This window comes from Dromiciops gliroides, chromosome 1 (assembly GCF_019393635.1).
Source record: "Dromiciops gliroides isolate mDroGli1 chromosome 1, mDroGli1.pri, whole genome shotgun sequence".
Lineage (NCBI taxonomy): Eukaryota > Metazoa > Chordata > Mammalia > Microbiotheria > Microbiotheriidae > Dromiciops > Dromiciops gliroides.
In genome coordinates, this window is record NC_057861.1 from 189,401,120 (window position 1) to 189,418,363 (window position 17,244).

Genomic DNA, 17,244 nt, shown 5'->3' on the forward strand with positions numbered 1-17,244 from the left:
AAAAGTCAGCATTCAAACCCTGGTCCTTCAACATTCTTTCTACTACTCCAGGTTGCCTCCTTACTTAGAGGCATTGGGGATCTAAACTGTTGCTCTGAGTGGAAGTCTCCTCAGAAAACCTAACTCAAGCCAGGCAGAAATTCCTCCTAAGAAATGATAGAATGGGGGTAGCTAGGTGGAGCAGTGGATAGAGTATCAGCCAGAGAACCTTAGTTCAAATCTGGCCCCAGATACTAGCTGTGTGATCCTGAGCAAGTCACTTAACCCTGTTTACCTCCCCCCGACAAAACTGATAGAATGAAAGGATATAGACCTTCATAAGATCATAAATTTAGAGCTATAAGGGACTACAGAGGCCATCTAGTCTCACTCCTTTATTTTACAGATAAGGAAATTAAGCTCCAGGGATGTGGGGTAACTTGCCCAAGGTCCCACGACAAAAAGTGGCAGAGGCAGGATTCAAACCCAAGGCCTCTGGCTCCAGAACCAATGTTCTTTCTCTTTTCTCTTTTTTTTTTTTTGGGGGGGGGGAGGCAGGGCAATGAGGGTTAAGTGACTTGCCCAAGGTCACACAGCTAGTAAGTGTCAAGTGTCTGAGGCTGGATTTGAACTGAATCCATGGCCACTGTGTCACATAGCTGCCCCACCAATGTTCTTTTTTCCACTGTACCTTGATGCCTCCTAAAATTGTGCGCCTGTTCCCGTGGAAACGCTGTTTCCTTGGGCCACAATAGAGCTAGGGAAGATGAGATATCATCCTGATGAATGCAAGTATTTAAGAACAACAAAAGCAAAAGTGAGGTTTTTCGGCCTGCTTGTGTGCATTGACTCTCACAGCAAGGTGATGCTATGCTCCAAGTCTTTAGCTTTCAATCCCTGTAGCCTTTCATCTACGACTTTCTTCTTCTTTGTCCCAATCCCACCCCTCCGGTGACTGGACCCATCCCTTGGAAATCTCAGGTGATCTTGAGTAGGCTTTTGTTGGGGAATAGACCGGCAAAAATCTTTTAGAGGGCAGGACTGAGGAGGTATGAATACCATTTAGAAGACTATTGCAGGGGCAGCTAGGTGGCGCAGTGGATAGAGCACCGGCCCTGGAGTCAGGAGTACCTGAGTTCAAATCCCGACTCAGACATTTAACACTTACTAGCTGTGTGACCCTGGGCAAGTCACTTAACCCTCACTACCCCGCCACGGCCCCCCCCCCCCAAAAGCTATTGTAATCGTTCAGGTCGAGAGGTGATGGAGCCTGAAATAGGGGGGGTGTGGGTGGAGGAGGGGATGTATACAAGAAATAATGATGGTTTAAACAAAACTTGGCAATGGACTGAATATATAGGTGGAATAATAGCAAGGAGTTGAAGATGACACCAAGGTTGTAAGCCTAGTTTATGATTCTGTTTCATGGAGAGAAAAAAAGTCATTGAAAAAATACATATGGCTAGATTTTGAGATGCAGTTAGATGGGCAGCCCATTGAATTAGTCTAGTAGCAGGTACATCTTTGTAAGGCATGGGAGTTGGGCAACAGGCCGATGATTTTTAAACATCCTTGTCTGAATTTTAGACTCAAACACTCATACTCCTAGTTTCACAGTTCTAATAAAAAACATTTTACTTCTGAAGGGATCCTCCTCTAAGCAGACATTTTGTGGGTCTCCTGCTACTGCACAAAATCACCCCGTTCTCACTTGAAGGGATGAAATAAAGCCGTTAGGTCTGCAACACACCTGTTTCTGCAAGTCCCGGGTGTTCCTTGTTGATAGTTCTGGCGAAGTTGACCTCAAGCTGCTTCATCATCCTGTCAACTGAGGTGTGGTAGACCCCTACAGGACTGCAGCACTTTGTCCAAAAAGATAGGAGTGACAACTTTTTATGGAATTCTGGGATAGCTGGTGGGGAAAAAAAAAAGTTACATTCTACAGTGTACAACTCTGACTTTCATTGAATAACCAATAATAGGCCCAGCCCAAGCTTCTAATGCTCATTAAGTTTTGATGGCTTAGAATGAGTGTAATTAGCAATTGTTTTCTGTTTTAGCCAGAAACTCTGAGGGTCTTCCCCTCCCAGATACTTTTATGATGGCAAACTAGGTCACCTTTTTGTCTTAATTCTTTTTTTTTTTTTTTAGTGAGGCAATTGGGGTTAAGTGACTTGCCCAGGGTCACACAGCTAGTAAGTGTTAAGTGTCTGAGGCCGGCTTTGAATTCGGGTCCTCCTGACTCCAGGGCCGGTGCTCTATCCACTGTGCCACCTAGCTGCCCCTTGTCTTAATTCTTACCTTGCCTTTAGTCATTGAATAGGCATTGCCTCAGACAAACTGAGACCTGGAGAGACCTTAATTTAGGAAGAACAAGGTCATTTACTGCATCTTGAGTTATCCCCAGTTGTTTGGACTTTTGTTTTGCTACTGGACTCCAATGACTGGTGGAGAAAGTGAGGCTGATGACTTTGCACAGCTCTACCTCATTTAAATCCAATTCATAGGCAAGTCAACACATCACCGTCTTGATATCACTGGTCCTATTCGAGGACTAACAACATGGTGTAAAAGGGCTTTCCCCCACACTCCCCAAGAGGCATGTAGTGGAGCTGTTATTGTTCATATTTAACAGATTAAACTAAGGTTAGGGAAGATTATGACTTGCCCAAAGTCACTTAAATAAAGCCGATGAAAGGAAGTTAGTCAAGGAGATCATGGGGGGGGGTATAGGGAAAGATAAGTATGGAGGTAGGAGTGGCAAGCATTTTTTTTCTTAAAGTTTTCAATATGTCACACAGTGTGTTGACCATGAACTTCCTCTGGGAAGCCTCCATGTTGGTTTAAATTGCAAAGATGTGGTGAGTTTCCCAAGTAACCAATGGAGAGGCTTCTCAGAAAAGACTGTTTGCTCTAAGTAATAAATATCACAGCTGTTTGAGAAGTGTAAGATTCAGGTTCCTTTTCCCTCAGTTTCTTAGTCCAACCCTATCTTTTGTTCTCTCATCTCCTGGATTCTTATATCTCAAAAAGGAAAAAGACTAGGGTGTCAAAACAGGAAAGGACACTTGTTGTTTTATACATAAGAATGTTATAGCCTAGCCAGTTTTGAAGAAATAAGAGAATGATCCCAAATGTCCTTGATATTTCTGCACCAGCACCACCTCAGCCTGGATGAGGAAGATGGGGAAAACTGGGGTGAGACATCAAAGTCCAATGCTAAATGGGAAGTGGGATGACAGGGTATGGCCACAGTCACAGGATTAATGAGGATAAAAGAGAGTTTTAATATTAATTTTTGGAAATATTTTCACATAATTTCCACAGCAATCTTCTGGGGTGGGTAGGGCAACAGAGGCTCAGTGATATTAAATGACTTGCCTAAAGTTACACAACTAATAAATGGAAGGGTTGAGATTAGAACAAGTCTTCCCACAGTGTTCTTCCCACTCATTCCAGGCCAAGGAATGCCTGCAAAAGGTGGATCTGTGCTGGGTGAATGCCCAGTCACATAACTTATTGGGGAGTTGCAGCCTTAAGTAATGAAACTAAACTAGAAAACCAGTCAAGGGCCTTCCATGACTTTCATTGAACAGCTGATGTGAAAATCTTCCCAGATGACTGTGATTCTTTAGAAAGTGAAATTCATGACTGCGCAAGAGTGTCCAATTTTCAGACCTCACAAGTCCAGAGTATTTTTAGCAGGCACCATTTTCCATCCAATCCTCTCCACCCCCTTCCCAAGCTTATGGACCATTTTAGATAAGTTAGCCTATGGTCTTGTGAATTAACTTGCTGCTCTTGTACTTTTCCAATAAGGGTTTTAGGAAGTAGGAAATTGTCTAGTAGCCTGACACTATAGGAATATATCTAGGCTGGGTTTTTTTTTTTGGGGGGGGGTGGGTAGTGAAGGAGGTAAAGAAGCAATTTAGGGAAGGAAGAATAATCCTGACTTTCTTGAAACAGAAACCTTACCTCGTTTATTTCTATTCTATGGCCAGAGAATGCCCCTTATGCTATACTGCCACCTTGCCACTGGTCAAAAAAGATCACAAGATCACCGTTCTAGAGCTGGAAGAGACCTTAGAGGCCACCTGGCACAACCTTTTCATTTCATTTATTTATTCATTCATTCATTCATTTATTTTTGGTGAGGCAATTGGGGTTAAGTGACTTGCCCAGGGTCACACAGCTAGAAAGTGTCAAGGGTCTGAGACCAGATTTGAACTCAGGTCCTCCTGAATCCAGGGCTGGTGCTCTATCCACTGCGCCACCTAGCTACCCCCCTTTCATTTTATATATGAGAAAACTGAGACCAAGGGAGTATGCAGTAAGCATCACGGGCAGGATTTGAACCTCTGTGTCTAGTCAATGCTCTATGAATCTTACCATCCCTTCCTCCCTCCATCCTTGGAGAAATCTGAGCAAGGAGCATCATCTTCACTTGGGATTTAGAGCCTATCTCACAGATACTCACCCTCTATGACAGAGCTGATGTTCCCCATATTTTCGTCACTGACAGCTGCAAGTTTCTCCATTACTTGGACCTGTCCTGAGAGCTTCTCTAAGAGATTTCTTGCAATAAATGGAGTTTTGCTCGAGAACACAATTTGCTAATAAAATAAACAAAGCCACTATTTCAATAGTTTTCACCAACCCAATTCAACAAGCATTTATTAAAGGGCCCACTCTGCTCCAGGTATTACATTAAACCCTGGGGAGGTATAAAGACATTTATAGAGCCCACTGTGCAGGCAGTCAATATTAAACCATTCTCCCCCCCCCCCAACCTCATCCCTTTGACATATGGTGTAAAGTTTGATCACTTTATTCAAGTATCCCTGATCAATTTCAGCAAGATTCCTAATTCTATAGCAGCCAGGCAAAGACTCATGTAAGTACACGTGTTGGTGTTATTTTAACTCTTTTTTTCCCTGACATTTAAAATCATGGTTTTTTTTCCCTTTAATGAAAAATGGTGGGGCTTTCATCCATTTCTCCTTCTTCTTAATTAACATAAATTTTAACTTGCTCTTTGAAATCTACCATTTGTGAGGCAATTGGCTGTGCAGAGATGTGGATGAAATGGTAGGAAAAGTTAATCTACAAGGGTAGTTAGGCCTGGGATTAATTGAGCAGAAGTATTGATCAGGATATTATTAATATGATGCAATTATTTATAAAAACCTGTTTTTAACATTTTGGGGGGGGCCAAGTTTAAAAGGAGGACATGTCAAGTATACTAGATGTTTGGGTTCAAAAATTAAACTTTCTGATGCAAAGAAAAAAGATAACAAGAATACATGGTGGTATTTGTTATGCAAAGAAATGCAACAGCAATAAACTGTCTTAACCAGCCCATCTCTGTGTTTCCATCTCTGTGTGATTGTACCCTGACTGGATTTGGAGACTAGCAGTATTTCACTTGAAAATGGATTCAATGGGGGCAGCTAGGTGGTGCAGTGGATAAAGCACCTGTCCTGCATTCAGGAGGACCTGAGTTCAAATCTGGCCTCAGACACTTGACACTTACTAGCTGTGTGACCCTGGGCAACTCACTTAACCCTCATTGCCACCCTCCCCCCAAAATGGACTCAATGGCTGAGCCTGTAATAAATTTCTAATCCTCAGTCATTCACCTAATTTCCCAATTCCTTTCTTTGATTCTCCAATCTTAAAGTCTCACTCTGTGAATGCTATAATTATGATTTCATCATGGGTACTGGCAATCATTCAACCACCTGACTATGCAGTGAGCCAATGAGTCTCTCAAAGAAAATTGTCTTCTTTTTTTGGGAGGAAGAAATATCTTAGTCTCTGGAAAGAATTTTTTACTAAAAGGTAGAGAATTCCCAGAGCCATTTATTTAATGTGGTATCAGGTTCAATGAAGATAGTTAAAAAAAAGTGTGAAAAGTCTTATAGAAATATTCAGTGATAATAACATGGTCAGAAATAAATAGAAAGCCTTGTTCATGTTGACCAGAAAAAGTATGTTATACACCTTCTGTTCAACTGCTTTTTGGTATTCATGGCTTACTAATTTAATGCAATGTTTCTGGGAGATTACGTTGGGATCCTGGCCAAATGGCACAAATTAGGATCCAGCTATATCTAGGGAACTTAATTGGCAACCAAATTATCAACAGTCCTTAAAAGCCACCTGAGGTCATTTTAAATAGTTTCATTTGTGGGAAAGGGGAGTGAGAGAATATGGCTACTCTAGGTCTACCTGCTCCTTGGCCTAGGAAAAACTTGCCTTTGGTTCCGCATGATTTCCTCTTCTACTCTGAGGTCCTAACAAGGCTCTTGTTCTAACTAAGAAGGGTAGGGAGTGAGACAGCCAATTGGAGCCCACTTCCAAGTCTGGGTACCCACTTCTTGCCTACCCCCTCTGAGGCCTGTTTGTCTTCAGATCCCTTCTTGTAATCCCACACCCTGGACAACTGTAAAGGGGACAGGAAGAGTAGACTCAATAGAAACAGACAAACACATAAGGAATGTGCTGTCTTAGTAAATTCTAAAGTGCCTGGTACATAATAAGTATATAACAAATGCTTTTCCATTCCATTCTAAAAATAATTTCTATTTTCCCAAGGCAGTTCAACCTCCTGATATTACAGTATACTTCTGAACTGTTTATTCATGGTAAAAAAAGTTTTAGAAATTTAGCTAGAAATGGGGAGAAAATGCACTGGCATGTGTGTTGTCTCCTCTGTTTAGAGTATGAGGTCCTTGAGAGCCAGGACTGTTCACTTTTCCTATTTCTTTTTTTTCTTTCTTTTTTTTTTTTTTGTGTGAGTCAATTGGGGTTAAGTGACTTGCCCAGGGTCACACAGCTAGTAAGTGTCAAGTGTCTGAGGCTGGATTTGATCTCAGTTCCTCCTGAATACAGGGCTAGTGCTTTATCCACTGCGCCACCTAGCTGCCCCCTGGATAATTTTCTGACCCCAGTAACTGATGGAGTAGGTGTGGTGGTAAGCCAGCTCCTGGATATCTGTGACACAGTGAGTTTAGCTTAATTGTCTGGAGGATAGAGAGCTAGTGTTTGGATTAAGGAACTATAAAAACTCTTGGAGTCAGAGATGGTGTGTCACTAGGGTGGTTAGTCAGTGTATGTATCGGTAGGAGGTTGTTTGGGTGTACATCCCCAGAGGGTTCATATTGGCTCCTGGAACCAATCTGCATTTAGGAAGTGAAGGTCACCGAGAAGCAATGTAGTGCTCACATAAAATGCAGCTGCAAAAAGAGAAGGAAAAAAATAAGGGGAAGGAATTGCATGGAGGTAGGTGCCCCTTCCCTATATCCAAGCCAGCATGACTGACAAGAGAACTGGGTCCTAAGGTCAATACTTATGGGGTATTTTGAGGACTGAGATGGAGAACCCCTAGCAAATGCAGAGATCTGTCTGGCACAGATCTGAATCTCCAAACAGAAAGAGGGAATGGTCAAAGCAGCAAGCAGGTGCAGAGATGGAATGTGTGTGTGTGTGTGTGTGTGTGTGTGTGTAGGAGTTGGGGGTAACCATGTCATAGGATCTTTTTGTCACAAATATATCAATTAAAGAGAAGACTCTTGGATTTCAGTCTTAGTTTCTTTGTAGGTGGTAGTTCTCAAAATGCTATTTTTTTTACTCATTACTACATTGCCATGGTTTGCCATCAATTGATCTGAGTAATGCTGTATTATTATTATTATTATTAGTGGGGCAATGAGGGTTAGTTAAGTGACTTGCCTAGGGTCACACAGCTAGTAAGTGTCAAGTGTCTGAGGCTGGATTTGAACTCGGGTGCTCCTGAATCCAGGGCTCGTGCTTTATCCACTACACCACCTAGCTGGCCCTGGCCCCATTACTTTTAAGAGACCTCTAGCTTTTAAGACTGGTGTGAGACTATGTGAAATTAGATCTGATGATATTCTATATTTTAAGTGGATGTTTTCTCTTTGCCTGGGACTGCACCATGAGGAATGTTTCAAAAAGGAACATGTAAGGAAGATATGGGATCTTCTATTTATTCATTTATTCATTCATTTATTGGGGTTGGGTGACTTGCCCAGGGTCACACAGCTAGTAGTAAAGTGTCTGAGGTAAAATTTGAACTCCGGTCCTCCTGACTCTAGGGCTGATGCTCTATCTGCTGCACCATCTACCTGCCCCATGAAGGTATGGGATCTTACCCATGCCTGCCAGAAAAGTGAATAGTATGGCCCATAGCAAGGCTCCTTTCTTTTTCATGAGTATTCATTATACCAGCTGAATTTAAAAAAAAAGGGGGGGGTTGATTTAATAAGCATTAACTGCCTACACATTTTAAGTGCTTAGGAAACATAGAAAAACGAAAAGTCCCTCCTCTCAAGGAGCTGAATCCATCCGGTTCCCTTGTGTATCAGCAGCCTGTGGTACAAATAGGGGAGAACACACAACAATCCTACCTGGATAAGCTGGGTGCAGTACTGCAAGTGCCTAACTATGGTGATGTCAAGGCTTTCATTCCCTGTGGTCAGGGGAAGAGGACTTCCAGCTACACTGGTACCGACTCCCGTGTCTTCTGTCAGTGCTTCACTAGGATGCCCCCTGGCCTCGGGGTGTATTGATCTGTAACTGTTGAGGCAGGAGGGTGGGTAAAACATTCAGAACTTGTTTTTAAAGGCAAGCAGCAGGTCAACTTCACAAGGCTACCATTGGGGCCCTTCAGAAACGGAGACCTGTCCGTCGACAGTCATGAAGAATGGAGAAACCATTTAATAAACACGCCATATCTCAGGCTGGAAGGCAAGCATTCTGAAGTCAAATGACTGAGCAGAGCCCCATGTTTGTTCCTCAAGAACAATAAGCCTTTTGTAAAGGATTTCCCCTAAGAAGCCTTTGAAAGAGGCTCTCATTTTGCACTTCTTGTGTCTCTCTGGTCTGTTGACAGGGTGATTTGCCAAATTTTCTGGGATTAAACTGGCCTCCAGACTTGCGGTTTCCCAAGAGCAATGCTATTAAGAAATAATCTGTCAAGGCTTGTTTTTGTTTTTGTTTTTCTGGCCACAGATCAATGGCTACTTGAAGAATGAGAAGAGGAAAAGCTACTGAAATGAGAGACGTGAGTGTTCTCCCACTCTGGACCAAAATGAAAGTAGTATTTAAATGTCTAGTGGCATCCTAAATTTCACCCCCCCACACACCCCTCTCATACTACCACCCCTTGTTTCTTTGCCCCATACTCTATTCATTGTTAAATCCTTACTTTAAGCTTCTTAAAAACCATTTAATATCTTGAATTTCTGGAGCATTTAATGTTTTGGGGTTTTTTTTGGGGGGGGGGAAGCACTTTTATATCTAGTACTTCTTATCCTGTGGCCCGTGAACTTTTTAAAAGAATTTTGATAATTATATTTCAATATAATTGGTTTTCTTTGTAATCCTATGTATTTTATTTTATACATTTAAAAAAATTTTGAGAAGTAAAGTTCATAGGCTTCATCAGAACTCCCAAAGGGGGTGAGCATCAAGTGTCTGAGGCTGGATTTGAACTCAGGTCCTCCTGAATCCAGGGCTGATGCTCTATCCACTGTGCCACCTAGCTGCCCCCTACCCATGTATTTTTGGTCATTTTTTTGTTACTCTATTTTATGGTTTGTATTTGAGCACACAAAAAAATAGTGCCTTTAATTTGTCTTTTCAAAATATTCGATTTAAAAAGAGAGGCATTGTTGGGAATGGATATGCTATGGATACAAGGATATCTGCATTCCTGCCATGTTCCTGACACATAACAGTTGAATGACCTGTGGTCACTTAACTCAGTGTTCCAGGTAATTTTCTTTTCTTTGAGGCAATTGGGGTTAAGTGACTTGCCCGGGGTCACACAGCTAATAAGTACCTGAAGCCAGATTTGAACTTGGATCCTCTTGACTCCAGAGCAAGTACTCTACCCACTACATCACCTAACTGCTCCCAAAAAATAATTTTCAAAAACCCTCCTACAAGTTGGATTTCTTGAAGACAGAATAGTTCTAGTTTTTGTACACTGAAAATCTATTTAGATTAAAATGTGCTTAATGTAGATTGTAGCTAAGAGATACATCTCTTCCTCTGGAATAGTGTCTGGTGATCTCTTGGCTGTAATTGATGGAATTGGGCATCTTCCAGTATGCTTCTTTTACCCCACCTGAAATTACAAAATACCCACTATGCTCTAATGCTAAAAGAAACATGATGAAGATCATCTTGGGACATCAGCTTCTTCCCCATCCCACCACAAAGAGACAGGGGACAAGAGAAGACCATGTTATGATACACTGGGGTGGGGAGTGGTGAAGAGGGTAAGGTCTGTAGCCATTCCAAAAGAAACCTCTATAAGAGTGCATAAAATCTGGCTCCATGTTACTGTGATCGACAAACATAATCCATGCAAAGGCTTAAATGGTACAGAGGAAAGGAGAAAAAAAAGCTCAAACCAAAAGAAGGAATTAGTAATCAGATCCATGTTAAGGAGAACCAGGTCCAAACCTATGTCAAGGAAGAGTTCTCCTGAAATAACATTTTAATACTTAAGTATTGTTCATTAACTGCCAATTATTTACTTTGGGGACAATTTGCAGACACTCAAGTCTGAACAAAAACAAATCCCTCTAATCTTGTTTCCCCTGGCCCTGAAGAAGAAACTTAGAGGGGCCTCCAGGACCAACCCCAGATATTCATCACCTAGATGGGTTTAACTGTACTGGAAATTTATTCTCAGCTCTAACTAAGGGAACTCAAGAGACCAATAAGCCATTTGTATGGTGAATACCATCTTCCTTGAGTAATGTGTGCACCAGGATCCGCAATTAGTGAAAGAGAATGACTGAATGTAGATGTCATAAGGAGAGAAGGGTGAGTTGGGACTAGCTTCTGACTTACCTATTTTTCTCAGTCTCAGTATCTGAAAATACCGAGTCAGCACCTCCTCCAACATTACAAACCTCCTCACCATCCTCCTCCTCATCAAAGTCAGAGGTGTTCAGGAAATCAAAGCTTTCTAAAGCACTCTCAATTGTAAGACTTAAACTGGAAGACCGGCTGCGGCTTCCTGCTGGCTTGCACTGAAAAGGCAGAAGGCACCAATGAAAACTTAAAATATATAATATATATTCTGAAGGGAAAAACAAACACACCGCACCCAATTCAAGATAAGACATTTTCAATTCCAAACTTTTATTTTGGTTGGCATTTTATATGCTTTCGAAAAAACCTTCATATTATCTGATTCAAGAAAAAACAGTTTTGGCTCTTTTTTCCCACCCAAGTTTTTATTTTTGTTGGCATTTTATATGCATTTTAAATCTTCATATTCACCAGGAAATACAATTGGGATGTCATGGGAAACAAAGCTGTTTCCTTCACTGTTCCTCCCCCTCTGAAAATACAACCGAGGAACAAGGTTTAATAGGCAACGGTTGAGTCGAGGAGGTTATAAGCTGTGTGTGTGAAGGATAAAAACCAATAATCTAATCTTAGGTGACCAGGAAATCACTGGCTGAAGACAGAACCTGGGCATTTGAGTAACATTTTTCTCATCTCCCTTTAAATTGTGCTCCTTATTGGGCATTTTCTGCATTTCTCAGGAGCCTTAACTCTGATTTTCACATGAACTTTATGACAACTGGATTCTCTGTATGTCACCACCTCAATGGAAGAACTGAAGAGTGTATACTCTAAGAAAGACCCTGTCCATGGTATATTTGTCCTTCTGAAGGGCCAAGTCCTCTTAATCTCCTGACTGAGCCCTGGTATCATAAGAGCAAAACCCAATATAAAAGGCAGAGAGCATTCATAAGTACAATACATTATCATATTGCTGGCAATAAATAGAAGAAAGGAAAATTGGGTAATGTCAACAAGCAGGAATTAAAGGGGGGAGGATTAAAATTAAAAAAATAAAAATAACTACAAATGACTTCCAAATATTCAAGAAAATTGAGGTGGGGATTGAAGGGGGAGGGGGTGGTGGTGTCATTCTGTGATTAAAAAAGACCTAAAAGTCCTCCGTCCAGTTAGGTAGAATTGTTCGTAGATATCTCAACACAAGGCAGGAAAGTCCTTGCTGAGATCTGTCTCTGACACCCAAGGTGGCACAAAACACATGGGGAAATGTCTTTCAGTCTCTTAGATCAGAGCCGTTCTCATTCACCCTCAGTGATCTCCATCCAAGAGGCAGCATCGTTTATTTTCTGATCCACAAGCTGTTTATCATCCTAGGATGTGAGGGGGGAAAAAAAAGAAAGCTTTGTCCAGCTTGATCTGGTCTTACGCAGGCTGGATTCAAAGCCATTTGCCCCAGACCTACACTATTAAATCTCAGGAGAGAAGGAAGAAATAGAGTACAGACTCAACATGATATGATTCTGGGCTTACTTTTACCGAACCAGCTGTCAGCAGAATTAAGCAGCCTAAAGAATCCAGGTAGTACAATATATAAAGCAGCAGTTTGACTTGGTAGCAATCGTTAGACAAAAGCAAACAAAACTAACAAGTTCAGCAAAGAAATTTGTCAAGAAGCATAGCTGGTCTTCTTAGGCCCTAGACAATAGCTAGCTACAGGTGAGGATTGGGTATGTTCTGGCTTACTGAGAGAATTACTAATAAGTATAATATTCCTCATTCTGGGTCTCAGATCAATATTTTAAAACAAATAACACTTCCAACAGAAACACAGGACTTAAGCTATCTGACTTCCAGTCCTGGGCCCTAACACTTAATATTTGTGTGTCACTTAAACTTTCTAGACTTCAATTTTCTCAGGATCAAGTGGGGTGGGGCTGGACTCAATGGCTAGAAGTCTCTTCTAGTGCTAAATCTATTTTTAATTTATATTGATTAGTAATAAGGGTTGGACTTAATGTTGTAGGCAACCACTGATGTAGGGAACACTCAGGTGAGGAAACGATCAGTGTGGGTTGGCACCCTCTCTGCAACTTAAAGGTTAAGTGCCTTCAACATGACATGAGGAAATATGTTTAATGTGATTGTACATATACAATCTATATCAGATTGCTTTCCGTCTTGGGGAGCAGGGAGGGAAGAGAGGAAGGGAGAAAAATTTGGAACTCAAAATCTTATGAAAACAAATGTTGAAAATTATCTTTACATGTAACTGGAAAAAATACTATTAAGATGAGAAAAAAAAAAGCTTAAGTGACTTGCTCAGGATCACATGGCAAACATGATCAGAAGTAGGATTTGAAGTTAAGTGTTCCTGGCTTGAAGGGTGGCTCTTTATCCACTATGTAACTCGAACATTGGCTCTTCATTTGTCCAACACCAATCGCTTTTAAAGACTATGAAACTATTCATTTGGGGCTTCCTAAGGGGTCAGGTTACTCTTCATCAATCCAAATAAAAATGATGGCAGTTAGATCATTTCTGATTTCTCTCTCAGGTGAAACCTCCTTTTCTCTCCTACTTACATCTTAGCTCTTGGAGAATCAGAGCAATTGCCCAATTCAGCATATACCATTGTAAGATACAAGCAAGGTAATAATTTGAATAGTGAAGTGATGCTTTTCATTCCAGTGTCCAGCTATGTGTCAGGTCTCCAGTCAAAGTAACCTTTGTACGATATATGTCCTCAGATAATGCTTTGAGATCTACTTCCCAGGAAGCCAACCCAAAGAGAATGACTGCCTTCTCTGTTTTTTTCTGCTGCCACTCTAGACAGCTGATTTTCATCTGTTATGAGTAGCAGAGAAGCTGACGGCTCAAAGATGAATAATATACTCAGTTATCTTGGGTATAAATTGACTTCTGAAACCGGCCAGCGAGACAGAGGAGAGGGATAGTAAGCTTGTCAGAAAAGTCCCTGAACATGTAATAATATATCCCATAGCTGAAGAATGCTAGTGAGATGCATAAACATCGAAATGGTGATGCACAGGGAGATGTTGCCCTTCCTGCCCTTATGCCTTGATCTTCATGTTGTCTGTGTGCAGAATTATGAAGCCTACAAAATGAGTCTGTCCCAAGAGTTACTTGTTTCCTGACAAAAAAGATCACAAGGTCTCTTCCACTGAGTAAAATAAACCTGGATGGCAAAGCCAAGATGTCAAGAGAGATGCAGGAGAATGCAAAATGCATTAGACATGGACAAACTCTGCTTTGTTATTTCCTACATAAAGTCTTTCACTCAATCCATGTATTGGGAGGGGAGCAAATACTTTACAAAAGTGGCTCCATTGTCCCACTGAGGACACCATAGCATCAACTATGGGAATGGTGAAGATCTGCCCCCTCTTCTCGTCCTCACTCTTGGGTCTTCCCTACTGCTACATGGTCACCAGTTGTGACTCCCTGATCCTGCGGACCTGATGCCCAGTTTCATGAAGGTCTGAAGAGTGCCATTTTGGGGTTCTTAGCTCTTACTTAATAGATATTTGTTGGCTAACTGAACATCACATTAATCTCTGAGTAGCGGGATGATGTTACCCACAGAGTAAGGGGAGGCTCAACTGGGCTAAGAGATGGCTAGTTTTCCTGATACATCCCAGAGATAGCTCACTGTCACACTGTGACTATCAAGGTGCCATAACTTCATTCTAGGGATGCTAATAACTATGGAGCCTGCAGAACTGGAACTGGAGTAATTCGGGTTTTAAGGCTTTTATTTTCTTAAAAATTACTCTATTAGCTTCAGTCAAAAAAAAGTACTGTTAATTATCAAATGCTCTTGGCACTCCATCAAATGAAATATAAATGATTTAAGATCTAAAACAGTGATCATGATACCAAAAAAAAAATGTCTTGAAGATATGTCTCTTTAAACAGACTTTCAGGCACCCAGAGTCCCAGAGCCTGAAAAATAAATGAAACTTCTTGACCTTCTCCCTACTCCACCCCTCCCAACTCATTCAAACTTTTCTGAAAATGTACTTACTTTGAGAACATCATCCAGGTGCATCACCTCTTGATTCAAATCTTGGAATTCTTTATATTGCTCTTTATGGGGTTCTAGCGCTAGGTAAAGACCCTGAAAAGCTTCCTCTAAGCTCCCATCTAAGAAGGATCTACAGCCTTCTGATTCTCCACTGACTGAGCCCTCAAACTGGAGCTTCTCGGGGATCACTGGCACCTCTGTTGAGGTGAGCCTCTTGACAAGCTGTTTGGTGATGTTTCCTTCAAAGGTGTCTAGTTCCACAGGTTTAAGCTCGGATGCCTCATCTGAATCCTGCAGGAGTGACACAGAAACATCATTCTCCAGGAACAGGCTGTTACCACCTGGGCCTGGTGATTGTTGGCACACTTCAGAAGCAGCCGTGGGGGCTTGCTGGTCCTCCTCTATATGCTCCAGTGGCAGATTTGGATCCTGGGCTTCCATTGTGGAATTTCTGGAAGAGCCTGGACAGATATCATCCTCAGGGGAGGTCTGGGAGGCCACGCTGCTGAGGATATGCTCCGCTGGGGTAACAGTAATTTCTGGATTAGACTGACCAATGTTAGTAGAAGAGCCACTCGATTTGGAAGATGAGGCACAGTCCCCATTGGGCAAGTCACAGAAACTGAGCGACAGTGGCCTTTTTTCCTCAACCGCCATTTCATTTTCAAAGATGTCATCGGGGAGATTAGACTGTGGAAATAAGGTATCTAAAGTTAGGACTTTTAAAAATAAAAATATCTAGGGCATAACTTATTGTTTGGCAGGAAAATGTGTGTGTGTGTGTGTGTGTGTGTGTGTGTGTGTAAATTAAGACAAAGAAATTATAATATTTTTGTTCTGCAAAAGAACTTATCTCCTAGATCAAAGCAACCCTGTCTCTTGGCAACTCAGTTTTCAAAAACACTAGATTCTGGGGTGAAAATGTATTCAACCTCTTCCCATATGCATGCAGTTTCCTCCTATGTATGTGTCTCAAAAGTTACCACTTAAAGTTCCTTAATTTTCTTTTTTTAATCCTTAATAGTACAGGTAATTGTAAGAACCCTGTTTTTAAAAATTATTAATTTGATGATCATGCCAGAAATACGTATGTACATATGTATGCAATTTGCACAGGTCTTTTTTTTTTGCAGGGCAATGAGGGTTTAAGTGACTTGACCAAGGTCACACAGCTAGTAAGGGTCAAGTGTCTGAGGTAGGATTTGAACTCAGGTCTTCCTGAATCCAGGGCCAGTGCTTTATCCATTGTGCCACCTAGCACTAGTCTTACCAAAATAGAAGAAAGGTTCTCCAAGAAAGATTCCATGGTAGGTCATATCTCCCAGTCAGGACTCTACCTATTACACTTTGAATATAATTGCTAGTATAGCCTAGCCTCTCCTTTGCTTAATGGAATCAGACCTAATTGCCTATTTGTAATCATCCATTCAGGGCATATAGGAGGCAATAGTACTTAGAATCCATTATAGACTACACCCATCAGCTGCATAAATGTACATTAAACACAGTACTAGGCTCCCATGAGTACACATCCTCTTCAAGTAAATAGGAGACAAGTCTCAGGATTCTATTGCTCTTGAGACTCTGTTCCCTGTATAGGGAACAGGCAACTTGTTTGTTTGTTTGTTTTTAGGCAACTTGTTAATATGGGTAACTCACCTTATACAAAAACCTTGCCAGGATGAATTCACAGCAACAATGCTCCACTCTCACCTGTAGCATGTTTGTTTGTATACATGCAAGTGTGTGCATGCGCGCGCGCATGTGCGCGCACACACACACACACACACACACACACAAACACACACACAATTTGGCCCATCTGTCATTAATTATATTTCTGTTGAAATGCTGCTGTTCTGGGCTCTGTATGGATTTTCCATGTTTGTTCCACGGACTATCTCCTCCCCCACTGAGATGCAGAATCTTCCAGGACAGGAACCCCTTCTGTATCTTGCTACAGGATTTAATTAGTATAGAGCTCCACACATACCAAGTGTTCAATAAATGCTAATGGTTTGCTAACAGGACACATGAACCTCAAATAAAAATCCTGTAATCTTCAGACAAAGCAAGGCTTTGCATGGCAATAACTGTAAAGAATAGGAGATACATATACAGGGAAACCAGAGATCTTTGGAGATAGAAATGCACGTGCGCGCATGCGCGCGCACGCACACACACACACAATACATATAAACACACCCATTCCTGAGAACATATGAAAGGATTTCTTTTAAGAAACTAACAACATAATAGGCTAACATTCTAGACTCTTTAAATAAATATAGAAAATCAAGCTTCAGGAAAAAATGGCTTAGGTCTGTTAATTCTTGCAGTCACACAATGTTCTCTGGCTATAGAAA

At 41.4% G+C, this 17,244-nt stretch overlaps 1 protein-coding gene across 2 annotated transcripts in view; it reads right to left on the reverse strand.

Moving 5' to 3' along the window:
• The window catches only part of RIPOR2 (RHO family interacting cell polarization regulator 2), a 104,922-nt gene that overhangs the window by 17,881 nt on the left and 69,797 nt on the right, over positions 1-17,244 (reverse strand). Inside the window, exons 13-17 of one of the 2 annotated variants that reach the window (XM_043976011.1) lie at positions 14,879-15,568; positions 10,870-11,051; positions 8,412-8,580; positions 4,457-4,592; positions 1,730-1,891 (exon numbers count right to left, since the gene is read on the reverse strand). In XM_043976011.1, coding sequence (XP_043831946.1) covers positions 1,730-1,891; positions 4,457-4,592; positions 8,412-8,580; positions 10,870-11,051; positions 14,879-15,568 — 1,339 coding nt within the window. Of the gene's footprint in view, positions 1-1,729; positions 1,892-4,456; positions 4,593-8,411; positions 8,581-10,869; positions 11,052-11,148; positions 12,204-14,878; positions 15,569-17,244 lie in introns of those variants that run through there. The other variant, XM_043976013.1, reaches the window with a different exon arrangement.